The 13,116-nt window shown below is 41.8% G+C and overlaps 1 protein-coding gene across 3 annotated transcripts in view; it reads right to left on the bottom strand.

The window, feature by feature from the left end:
* Positions 1-13,116, bottom strand: part of LOC117411164 (protein phosphatase 1B) — a 56,797-nt gene that overhangs the window by 17,704 nt on the left and 25,977 nt on the right. For all 3 annotated transcript variants that reach the window (XM_059024813.1, XM_034018399.3, XM_059024814.1), the window contains exon 2: positions 7,350-8,210. In XM_059024813.1, coding sequence (XP_058880796.1) covers positions 7,350-8,195 — 846 coding nt within the window. In that variant the 5' untranslated portion in view covers positions 8,196-8,210. The remainder of the gene's footprint in view (positions 1-7,349; positions 8,211-13,116) is intronic.

Below are 13,116 nucleotides of genomic sequence, written 5' to 3'. Positions count from 1 at the left end.
TGACTCGGGCTTTCCATCAGGTCTAATTCTTCTTGATCTAAGTGCTGCTTTTGACACCGTAGACCACTCCATCTTATTAAATCGTCTCAAATACTTAGTGGGGCTGTCTGGCCTTGTCTTATCCTGGTTTCAATCTTACCTATCTGATAGGTATCAATTTATCTCTATTGGGGAGGAAAGATCAGCAGATTGACCAAAGTTGATTGCGGTGTTCCACAAGGTTCAATTCTGGGTCCATTGCTATTTTCATTATATATGTTACCACTGGGTGATGTCGTCAGGAAACATGGTGTGAACCTCCACTGCTATGCGGATGACACCCAGCTGTATTTGTCTTTAAAACCTGGTGATACTTCTGTCGGGGTTTTATTTGCTGCTTGCCTTGCTGATATCAAGTGCTGGATGTCTCAAAACTTCCTAATGTTGAATTCAGATAAAACAGAGGTTATGTTTGTAGGCTCCCATGAGCAACTAAAACATGTAAGATTGCATGAGTTTGACCCTAGCAGTCTTTTATCAAATCCTAAAATAGAAATAAAACATTTGGGGTTTCTCTTTGATCCTGATTTATCAGGATCAAAGTCTCATATTAGGGAAGTTTCTAAAGTATCCTTCTATCACTTGAGAAACAGCCAAACTGAGACCTATTATCTCCTTATCTGACGCCGAGAGACTAACACATGCCTTTGTTTCTTCAAGAATTGATTACTGTAATGCACTCCTCTCTGGCATCCCAAAACGTGAGGTGTCCCGCCTACAGCTTGTTCAGAATACCACTGCTAGAATTTTGACTAGAACCAAAAAAAATGAGCATGTCAGCCCTGTTTTTGCCTCCTTGCACTGGCTCCCTGTTCAATATAGAATTGTTTTTAAAATCTTATTATTGACCTATAAAGCCTTGAATGGAGCAGCACCTTGCTATCTGCAGGAGCTACTGACCGCGTATCGCACTCTTAAATCACAGGAAGCGGGGCTGCTTGTTGTTCCCAGGGTCAATAAAATCAATACGGGAGGGAGGTAGGGCTTTTTCTTTTAGAGCCCCTAAACTATGGAATGCTCTGCCTCCATGTGTTAGGGAAGCTGGGTCTGTGGGTATTTAAGTCTAAACTTAAAACACATTTTTATCTTAGTGGTTTTAATGTAACATAATTGCTAGCTTTTGATGATTATTTTATTATTATTATTATTTGTATATTTTGTATTTTATTATATTTTTATGTATTTATGTACAGTGCCTTGTGATACTTCAGTATGAAAGGCGCTATATAAAATAAATAAATAAATAAATAAATAAATAAATAAATAAATAAATAAAGGCCTCCACTCAAATCAGGTGCTGACAAGCAGGCGAGGGTCACTGGTGTTGATCGGGCTAATTTACCATTCAAAGTGAAACAAGTCAAGAAACAGCTGCTTGAATTTGTATGTATCTGGCTGACCTTGTGTTAAACAGACTGCAACCACAGGATGGCTTGGGACAGCATGCAAAGGCCAACAAAGCACAAAGCTTCTTTGTTTAACTTAATTTGGCGACTCAGTGACTGTATGAAGGGCTCTAAAGTATTAAAATGGAGGCTTTGGGAAATCCTTCAATTGCAGGAGATTCCAATTAAAAAAAATAATAATAATTTGTGTCTGTTTCCTGCACACAGTCAGGTATTCTTGTGACTATCATGTGATACTCTGCTCCTTCCAGCAATACACTGAATTATTACATTAGCTGGTGCAGAGATTGTAAAGACGACACTAGGCTTGTTTCTAATGTCTAGATGCTGCTTCATTAGGTTGAAGGAATTCTGGAGCTTAAATCCACCTGGCACCAAGACACCCGGCTCTCCCAGTCCCCCCACCCCCTGGCACCAGAGCCCCCTGCTCTCCCAGCCCAACCCCACGCCACGCAACGCCATGCCACGCCCCAGGACCCCCCACTCTCCAAGCCCCCCCACCCCCTGGCACCAGAACCCCCTGCTCTCCCAGCCCCACCCCACGTCCCAGGCACCTGGACCCCCCCGCTCTCCCAGCCCACTGGAACCAGGACCCCCCGCTCTCTCAGCCTCCCCCCCTACCAACCCACCCCACCGCACCTTGCACCTGTGGCCCAAAGGCTGCGAGGCAGGCTCAGAATAGCACTCCGGAATACCCGGAGAGGCCAACAGGATGCTTGGTGAGCAGCTGCCACATGGCTACAAGTTCCAGTGATGAGGACACACCTACGTTAAGCACTTGTTACCTTCTTCATACTATATACAATAGCCACCCTGGCGAAATGTGCCGGTCTTCTGTTTCATTTCATTTATTTGTTTTTTTACAGATAAATCATGTAGTGTTCACTCCGTTTGGTGTTTTTCTGTGTGGGTGAAACACAATATTTAACCTTATATAGTGTTTTTAAGGCCCTATTTAATAGTACACGGCTGGCTTGAGAATATAATTTAACCACACAAACTCATGTATTCATGTTTGCGGTGGAGTAATTAATCTGATTGCAATAATAACTTGATTCGTATGCAACTCCACTACTCTGCTCACTCCACTGGCTCCCGATCACCGCTCACATCCAGTTCCAAGACTCTTGTACTAGCCTACAGATGCCTTGACCAGACTGCACCCAGCTACCTCCAGACCCTCATCTCTCCCTACACCCCCACTCGACCTCTCTGCTCCGCCTGCACTAGAAGACTGGCTCTACCTCCTCTATGCTCCCCTGCCTCCAGAGCCCGCTCCTTCTCCACCCTCGCCCCCGCAGTGGTGGAATGAACTTCCTACAGATGTCAGGACTGCCCAGTCCATGACCACATTCCGGCACCTCCTCAAGACACACCTCTTCAGAAAGCACCTGTAGAACTCCTCTGTTTTTCCCCTGGGACACATATCATCCTTCCTTAAATGTGCATTACTTGCTCTTATCTGCCCCCTATTTTACTGCATGTAATCCTGTACTTCAGAGTACTGTAATCTGCCAAGTGTTTAATCTGTAGTATTTTGTATTTAATTATATCCTGATGTAACTAACATCGTCCACCAATGTGGACGACTACGACCCGGTAGTAGTCGTCCACATTGGTACAAACAACATTGGTAGAGACAGGCCAAGATCCCTGCAAAACAAATTCAGAGAGCTAGGAAGGAAATTAAAAGACAAGACCAAAACTGTGGTATTTTCTGGGATACTGCCGGCGCCTTGCAAAGGACCATATGGACAGCTGGAAATACAAAATCAAAATGCATGAATCGTGGTGCACACAGGAAGGCTTCACCTTTCTTGAACATTGGAGCACTTTCTACAACAAGGACTATCTATACAGGTGGGACGGACTGCACTTAAATAGAAAGGGAACCAATCTACTCGGAGAAAGGATCCTTCAGGCGGTCCAGAAGCATTTAAACTAGAAAGGATGGGGGAAGAAAACAAAAAAACAGAAGGGAGACTACATCAAAACAAGGGCAACAACTCAGGTAAGACCACTATTAAATGTATTTATCTTAATGCTAGAAGTCTCAGAAACAAAATGTTAGAACTTGAAGCTACTGCACTAACAAGTAACTACGATGTGATAGGTGTTACAGAAACTTGGTTGTCAGAGTGATGGAGACTAATATAATATTAGTGGGTACACACTATATAGGAAAGACAGGCAGGAGGGGTAGCGCTATACATAAGAAATAGTCTTGAAGCCCAGGTGTTAAATCAGGACAAAGAAAACAATGCAGAATCAATATGGGTCCGAAAAATGGACACAAATTCAAAGGGCATAATAATAGGGGCATGCTATAGACCGCTAAATTCAGACGCTGAGCAAAATAAATCTGTTGTACAATGACATTCGAAATGCGTGTAGAAAAGGAGAAGCCATACTAATGGGGGATCTCAACTTCCCCTGTAGAAAATGGGAAAACCCGATGGGGGGCACGACGGACGAAATTGAAATGGTGGAAATGACAAATGACTGCTTCCTAACGCAATTTGTCAAGGCACCGACTAGAGGGGAGGCATGCCTTGACTTAGCCTTTTCAAATAATGAAGACAGAATAACTAAAACAGAGGTCAGAGCGCCATTGGCAAACTCAGACCACAACATGGTCTCATTTGAAATATTTTTTAAAACCCCAAAAGTAATGACTAAAGCTAAGGTTTACAATTTTAGAAAAGCAAACTACGAAGGTATGAAACAGAGACTAATAGAAGTAGATTGGAGTAAAATAGAGAAAACATCCACAGAAAAAGGATGGCTGTTTTTAAAAAATATAGTACTAGAGGCACAAAACAATTACATCCCAAAAGTAGACAAATCTAAATCTAAAACAAAATGGCCAAAATGGTTTAATAGATCAATTAAAAAAAATATTCAGCGAAAAAAGGCACTTTACAGAGCGTTTAAAAGGGACCAAAAACAAAGTACACAGAAAGAGTACTTGGAACTGCAAACACAAGTCAAAAAGGAAGTTAGAAAGGCCAAGAGAGAGATATAAATCAATATTGCTAAGGGGGCTAAAACCAATTCCAAAATGTTTTTTCCAATATTATAACAGCAAGAGAACATTCAAAGAGGAGGTTAAATGTCTAAGAGACACAAATGGCAAAATCATAGATGAAGAAAAATAAAATAGCAAATATATTAAATGATTACTTTTCACAGGTTTTTTACAAAGGAGGACACGGACAACATGCCCCACATGTCGACCTGTTCCTATCCAGTTTTAAATAACTTTAGCATAACAGAGGCAGAAGTGTTAAAGGGACTAGGAGCTCTTAAAATAAACAAATCCCCTGGGCCAGATGAGATCCTCCCAATAGTACTCAAAGAAATGAAAGAAGTTATTTACAAACCACTAACCAAGATCATGCAACAGTCTCTTGACACAGGGGTTGTACCGACAGACTGGAAAATAGCAAACGTAATACCGATCCACAGAAAGGGAGACAAAACCGAACCAGGTAACTACAGACCAGTAAGCCTGACTTCTATTATATGTAAACTTATGGAAACTATAATAAGATCCAAATTGGAAAATTACCAATATGGTAACAATATCCTGGGAGACAGCCAGCATGGTTTTAGGAAAGGGAGATCGTGTCTAAGTAACCTACTTGACTTTTTTGAGGATGCAACATTGAAAATGGATAATTGCAAAGCATACGACATGGTCTATTTAGATTTCCAGAAAGCTTTTGACAAAGTCCCGCATAAAAGATTAATTCTCAAACTGAACGCAGTAGGGATTCAAGGAAATGCATGCTCATGGATTAGGGAGTGGTTAACAGGTAGAAAACAGAAAGTACTGATTAGAGGAGAAACCTCAAAATGGAGTGAGGTAACCAGTGGTGTACCACAGGGATCAGTATTAGGTCCTCTGCTACTCCTAATCTACATTAATGATTTAGATTCTGGTATAGTAAGCAAACTCGTTAAATTTGCAGACGACACAAAAATAGGAGGAGTGGCAAACACTGTTGAAGCAGCAAAGGTCATTCAAAATGATCTAGACAGCATTCAGAATTGGGCAGACACATGGCAAATGAAATTTAATAGAGAAAAGTGTAAAGTATTGCATGCGGGCAATAAAAATGTGCATTATAAATATCATATGGGAGATAGTGAAATTGAAGAAGGGAACTATGAAAAAGACCTAGGAGTTTATGTTGACTCAGAAATGTCTTCATCTAGACAATGTGGGGAAGCTATAAAAAAGGCTAACAAGATGCTCGGATATATTGTGAGAAGTGTTGAATTTAAATCAAGGGAAGTAATGTTAAAACTCTACAATGCATTAGTAAGACCTCACCTAGAAAATTGTGTTCAGTTCTGGTCACCTCGTTACAAAAAGGATATTACTGCTCTAGAAAGAGTGCAAAGAAGAGCAACCAGAATTATCCCAGGTTTAAAAGGCATGTCGTATGCAGACAGGCTAAAAGAAATGAATCTATTCAGTCTTGAACAAAGAAGACTACGCGGCGATCTGATTCAAACATTCAAAATCCTAAAAGGTATCGACAATGTCAACCCGGGGGACTTCTTTGACTTGAAAAAAGAAAAAAAGGACCAGGGGTCATAAATGGAGATTAGATAAAGGGCCATTCAGAACAGAAAATAGGAGGCACTTTTCTACACAGAGAATTGTGAGGGTCTGGAACCAACTCCCCAGTAATGTTGTTGAAGCTGACACCCTGGGATCCTTCAAGAAGCTGCTTGGGATCAATAAGCTACTAACAACCAAGCGAGCAAGATGGGCTGAATGGCCTCCTCTCGTTTGTAAACTTTCTTATGTTCTTATGTAACTATCACTGACACTGTTATCTGCTGTATTATTGAATTGTATTTTGTCACACTTGTACTTGCTTGAACCAAAGTCACTGTATTCATCATTGTATTGATCTTGCTTTTAATTGTATTATTTCTTGCACTGTGATTCTTGAAATGTTATTGTTGACGACTGTAAGTCGCCCTGGATAAGGGCGTCTGCTAAGAAATAAATAATAATAATAATAATAATAATAATAATAATAATAATACTACTACATTCAGTCTGAACACTTCTCCAAGGTCTCAAAACTCCTTTGACAGTCTGAGAGGCGAAGTTAATGGATTGCATGTACTCTGTTCTTCTTATGGGGCAGAGGTAGAGGAGTTCAGTAAGATCTGCCATAAGAGCACACAGACAGGGAGCCAGCAAGGCAGTGTATGCATTCCGGATCCCCTTGTACTGTGCCCCAAGCCACGGATGATGAACGCAGATAGATGAGCAGAAATATTTTACATACAGCAACACTGTATGGGATCAGTCATCAAAACACCATGAAAATAAAAATGAATTGCGGCTCGCCTGACACATTTAACTGAGAAAATAAAATAGACTTGAGTGAGATGGGTCATATTTAAACAACTCATGAGTTAAAGCCTTGTGAAAATTATTATTTTATTTATTTCACAAACTTTGCACTGGAGAATACTCTTGGCAGACCTGATGTTTTAATAAAACTAACTGGGGCAGACATGTAAGGACTGGTACAAAGTAAAACATAAAAAGTCAAGCGTTCTAGAACATCAGCATACAAGAACAAGACCAGTTTTTAAGTATTAAGCAACTTCATTAGCAACTCCCAGTTTCACAATGAGATTTATTTATTTATTTTTTATTCCATACACTCTGTGGTGCAGGACAGAAAGAAGACTCCTATTGCACAGCAGTTTTGCCCATTCCAAGTTTTAATACAAGCTTAATAAGCCACAGTGTATAGGAAGCAAGCTGAGGGGTGTCTTATTAAAATAATAGTGAAAGCAGGAGTGGATCAAACTGCTATGCCATGGCAGTCTTATTCCAATCCCTGCAGCGGTAGCCGTGCTGTGTACCTTGTGTAAGCAGGTGTCCACGACAGAGTTGCACACTTTCTCCAGGTCGTCCGTGATCTCCAGTCTGGACTTGACGAACTCGCAGAGCTCCTCGTTGCTCATGACATCCCAGATCCCGTCGCAGGCCAGCACCACAAACTCGTCCTCCTCGCACCTGGGAATCTCGTACACCTCGGGCTCGGGGGACACCAGCTGCTCCGTGGGGCCCTTGCCGTCCACACACTTGTAGTCGTAGTCCCCGAGGGCGCGCGACACAGCCAGCGAGCCGTTAACCCGCTGGATCATCACGCTGCCGCCCGCGTTCTGGATGCGCTCCTTCTCGCGGGGGTTGCAGGGCTTGTGGTCCTGCGTGGAGAAGCAGACCTGCGAGTTGCGGTACAGCACGGCCCGCGAGTCTCCGCAGTTGATAAAGTACAGGTGCTCCGGAGAGAGGAGCACGGCCACCGCCGTCGAGCCGCTGCGGTCCATGCCGTTGCGCAGGTCCGAGAAGTTGCGCATGTACTCGTCGATTTTCAAAAAGCCAGTTCTGATGCCACTCTTGACGCCTTCCACCGTGGGCTCCAGTGCAGTGCCCGGCTTTTCCGTGCCCCAGAAGTCTTCGCTGCCCGTGATGTGTTCCAGGAGGTGCTTGGAGCAGTAGTTGGCGACCCGGGAGCCGGCATGCCCGTCGTAGACAGCGAAGAAGGACCAGTTGTCCAGGCCATGCGGGACCCCCAGCACTGCCGTGTGGGCATCCTCCATCTCCACGCGCCAGCCCTGCATGCTGCTCAGCCCGAAGCGCAGCCCATTCCCAGAGCCGTGGCCTGTGTGCTTCTCTGTCTTCGGCTTGTCCAAAAACGCCCCCATGATTCAATGCTTCTCCTGGAAAATGAAGAAAAAAAATTAAGGAAAAGATGCAGTTTCAGCTTTCTAGTTTAACCGTACGTTGCATGCCATTAACACATAAAAACATTAACAGAAATAGTTTAACCCACAACAAAATCCTTTTCACACATCCAGCAGGAGAAATGCCCAATCCTGCATTCAACGGTGCCCAAGGAGATGTAGAGTCATTTAATGGGAAACTCTTGTCCAATATAAATCTTTGTTCAGGAATCAAAAGGTGTTAGACACAGTCTCAGCATTGCACACCAAGCACACGTTCTCAGCTGATCACCTGAATTATAAAGGAAACACCAGTAAACAGGAAAGTGCCATGTGCTTCTTGATCCAGTGCTACAATCAGACAAAACCCCACAGGTCCTCACTTCGCAGTATGTCCTCTCATAAATAAAGAGGCAGTGTGTGGGACACGGCACAGAGAGACTGGCCACACATAGCCGAGCAGGATCTCTGTGACTGGCTCCGCTTCACAGCTGTATCCTCATCGGTCTCATTACGACAGAGTCGCCAAGAGTTAGATAGAGGCTGTTGCATATTGAGATCTACTTAATGTTTGCTAAAACTCGGACGGCTGCTGCTTACCGTATGGCCAAACTACATACAAGAATGGAGGTCAAATTTAGGGCTGGACTCCACAGTACAGTACTAATGTATAGTGCTGCACAAACTAATTATTTGGATTGCGGCCTCCACCTAAAATCAGGTGCTGACAAGCAGGCGAGGGTCACTGGTGTTGATCGGGCTAATTCACCATTCAAAGTGAAACAAGTCAAGAAACAGCTGCTTGGGTTTGTGTGGATCGCTGTTCTTCACAGAGTAAAGAAAAGCAGCAATCATCACAAACCCAAGCAGCTGTTTCTTCACTTATTTCACTTGGAATGGTAAATTAGCACGATCAACACCAACGACCTTCACCTGATTGACAGCACCTGATTTCTGTGGACAGCCCAATCCGAATAATGGAATACTGTACTTGCATCTCAATGTTTGCAATTAAAGGTGTTAGAAGAGACTCTTCAAAAGGTTAGGGGAATGATTATGGAACGTAGAGCAACACTGGTAGGCTAAAGATATTTTTAAAAATAAGTGATCTGTAAGTGAGGGCTGGCATTACCCCCTTCCCTCCCATCTCCAAATGCTTGACCAAAGAAACTCCTACATTGTTAAACAATTTGTTCTGCAACATCGTCTGCATCTGCTTACTGGAGAGAATCAAAGAGAGAAATGAGATTCAAAGTGAACAGGTCCCCATACGGCGCACAGTAAAGCGATCCACTCAAGTGATCACCTCGTCATGTACGGTGACGTCACAATGAGATCCACAGGAGCGGTCGGCTGAGTCCTGCTCGAGACAAGGCTCCTCTGTGACATAATGGAACTGGACAATAGGCAGGAGTGTTCTCACAGGACCAAGCAGAAAGGGCTGCCAGTCTGTCTCTCTCTCTCTCTCTCTGGTGCTGAAACCATCCCCCTCAGATTCACACAGAGTAAAGTTCCATGGCACTGGCACATTATCAATTACCCTTCAGCTATTTCCTCTCCCAATTACGTTTACGAAACTGCCAAGATGCATACTTGGAAAGAATCACAGAAAAAGTTCATGCCACTCTGCACTCCCCCCAAATCCTAAATACAGCTCTTATTCTGAAAGTCTGAATGTTTCTCACCAGTAAGACATGTCTCAAGTGTTGGTTTAGGCAGTTTAGTTCTAAGAATGTGTAATGTTGTGTCTGGGTATGTGTTTCAGCTTCAGGTCAGTGCTTAGGATTGGATCATCAAATGTGTAGCATTCCAAAAAATTGACAGTCTACGGATTTCAAGCATTTTGAGTTTTTACGTAATTATTTTCATAGGATACCCTGCAGGTCCAGTAGCAGCGAAGTTGCAAATTGAACAAACTACTATTCCAGGGATGGGAATAAGACTTCCATAGCATAGCAGTTTGATCCATTCCTGGCTTTACTATGGAGTTTAACAAGACACATCTGAGTTTGTTACCTACTGTAAAAATCGTTTTATAGGTCGCACTGGCGAAAAAGTCGCTCCCCTATTTTTGAGACTTCAATTTTAGAAAAACACCTTTTTTGTGTTTAAAATACTTTTTTTACAATGTATTTTCTTCCTACATGCTCAACACCGATAAATAAAGATACACAAGTTTAGTTTCAAAATAACCCTTGTTTGCAACATTTTATTCCATTAACAACTTTACAGTGCTGTTTTTTTTAATTTCTAAAATTTAAAAAGTAATAATTAACGGACTGTAAAATCAAGTTATACATCCCACATCACATCTGTATTAACCTACCAGTATTTATTTTAGCTTATCAAATACCCAAACAAGTTCAAGAACATATCTTCTTGGCTTTACTGAACATTTCTTTCCAAAGCCATACTTAGATAATAGTTTCAGCTGCATTGGCTTTGACAAATTAGTTGTATTAATTCAAATTTAAAAGTATTAAACAGTGCTGCTTCATCAATTAAAATGTAAAAAAGAAAACAACTAAAAAACAGTGCACCATCTACTAACTAGTAAACAAAACACCTTAGGTGCTGCATATGGTGCAGTACAACTGCATTCAATTTCCAGCTGAACAAATACATACATTTTGTTTTGTTAATCAGAACCATAACCATACACATGCTTTACAAGAGTACCACTGCGCTGCACTGACATGTAGAACACGTTACGTATTAAAGTCTTTCAAAGTACTCCATTCATACAACATGTTTTCTACATCAGGCCATAAACACTTTTGTCCTCTAAAACTCGTTTTTCTTCCGCCATTTTAAGTTTCTCTTTGTTTGTTTTGTCTCCAGTCATGTACTTTCAGCATTACGATTAACATGTATGTATGGCAACAGTGTGGAGTAGTGGTTAGGGCACTGGACTCTTGACCGGAGGGTCGTGGGTTCAATCCCTGGTAGGGGACACTGCTGCTGTACCCTTGAGCAAGGTACTTTACCTAGATTGCTCCAGTAAAAACCCAACTGTATAAATGGGTAATTGTATGTAAAAAATAATGTGATATGTTGTAACAATTGTAAGTCGCCCTGGATAAGGGCGTCTGCTAAGAAATAAATAATAATAATAATAATGTATTTCAGCAAATTCAACAACGCGCAATTGCAAACCTGTTGAGCATTTTAGTTTTTTTCTGACTGTCCTACTTTATCCAGTCTCAAAGTCACCTGCATTATTATAGCATTGCAGTTACAATGAACAGAAGACTTGAAAAAGTTTACTACTCAGCTTTCTAACCAATAGCTGTTCGCTAATAATTCCACAGCGCTGTCTGGGGCTGACCCCTCAGATCACGCTTTCATGGGCAACTCTGACTTTGGCTGGCTTAATGACCGCAAATAACCCACATCACAGACACAGGACACCATTAGGCCAGGCACAGCTGAATCAGCAGCACTAGAACCTGGATCACTAGGGTTCTGATTGAGACTTTGGTCTATGTTCTAGAATTAGAGGAAAGAACAGGCTAGATATATCTGACCTGATAAATGCATAGAAAAAACACCATTAAAAACACCTGGGTTGGTGCTTTATGTTGGATGCATTTTGCATTTTCTTCTAATTTACACACATGAAACTGTCTGTTTGGGGGGGGCTGCACTGCTAGAATAAGAGACCCCAAATATCATCCGGTCTGTTCTCTGAAAATTAAAGCACTGGGAGAAATGTTAAACTTGAATACTGTATCTTTAAAACTGGCCAACCCACAGCAAATCATTTTGAGCAAATCAAGTTTTGGTCACTTTTGCTTGTAAAACATTAAAAGCAGCCAGCTACATAATTAGCTACCTGAACTACTGTACCTTCAGAAATGGTCTAATACTAGCATATCTGAATTTAAAAGGAAACACATATAAAAGTGAAAGGCTTTTTGTGATTATAAGTTATAAGATTAAAAGTGAAATAGAGGACAGCACTTACTCATTTTAAACTAAGCGAGTCACCTCAGTTCTTGGCCACGTCCCCAGAGGTATAAGGAGGTTGTTTTGCTGCTTTGAAGCGTACAGTATTGCAGCACCCCAGGGGTAAAACAATCAAGCAGCAGTGGTTTTGTTTAGTTTCTTTTTAAAAACAGAAAGGTTAGCGGAGCTGCCACATCCTCCTATTCCCAGCTAATGTGGAAACCACGTGCCGAAAGTTTCAACATTCAACAGGGCAGGGAATTGTTTTACCCAGTGCCAGTTATATTGCTGCCTGCGCGTCTGTCAAAGTTGCGAAGCTTCGTAGCATGACTGAGCTCAGCGTGACCAGGCCAATCAGGATGAAAGCATGAGCCAATGAAAGCATGAGCCGAACATTTATCCTCGGTCAGCAGAGCCGTCCCCAAGTTCATTAAAAAAAATAAAAAGGTGATGGAACATAGTGAGCAGCAAAACCGAAAACCAAAAGCAATGACAGGCACAATTAACACTTTTATATATAAACAAAAGATTCATTCACTCATTATTATTATAAAAGCTCCCGTAATATAAATGTGTCTGATTTTCCGGTTATAAAGTTTAACCACATCTAAAAAGATTATCCTTTAAGGTACAAGGACATATTCTGTTTCTCAAGTATTTCTGCATTTCATCCATGACTTCAAAACCACTCAGTTGATAGACTACAAGGTCACATTTACAAGGAACTAAGTCTAGTAGACAATTTAGCTAGTGCCTTCACAAATTAAATAGTTAGTTGAAACATTAATTGTTACAAATTTTACCGTATACAAACTTAACTGAGGGAGAGAAGGATGCTTTAAAACCATATGGGGGGGGGGTAGGTAGGTAGGTAGGTAGGTAGGTAGGTAGGCAGGCAGGCAGGCAGGCAGGCAGGCATAAATAAACTTCAGGCTTGTTTTGGAAAATAAGAGAC

The sequence above is a fragment of the Acipenser ruthenus genome, chromosome 6, assembly GCF_902713425.1.
Source record: "Acipenser ruthenus chromosome 6, fAciRut3.2 maternal haplotype, whole genome shotgun sequence".
Lineage (NCBI taxonomy): Eukaryota > Metazoa > Chordata > Actinopteri > Acipenseriformes > Acipenseridae > Acipenser > Acipenser ruthenus.
The sequence above is the reverse complement of the archived record's forward strand: the minus strand, read 5'-3'. Positions and strand labels throughout refer to the sequence as shown.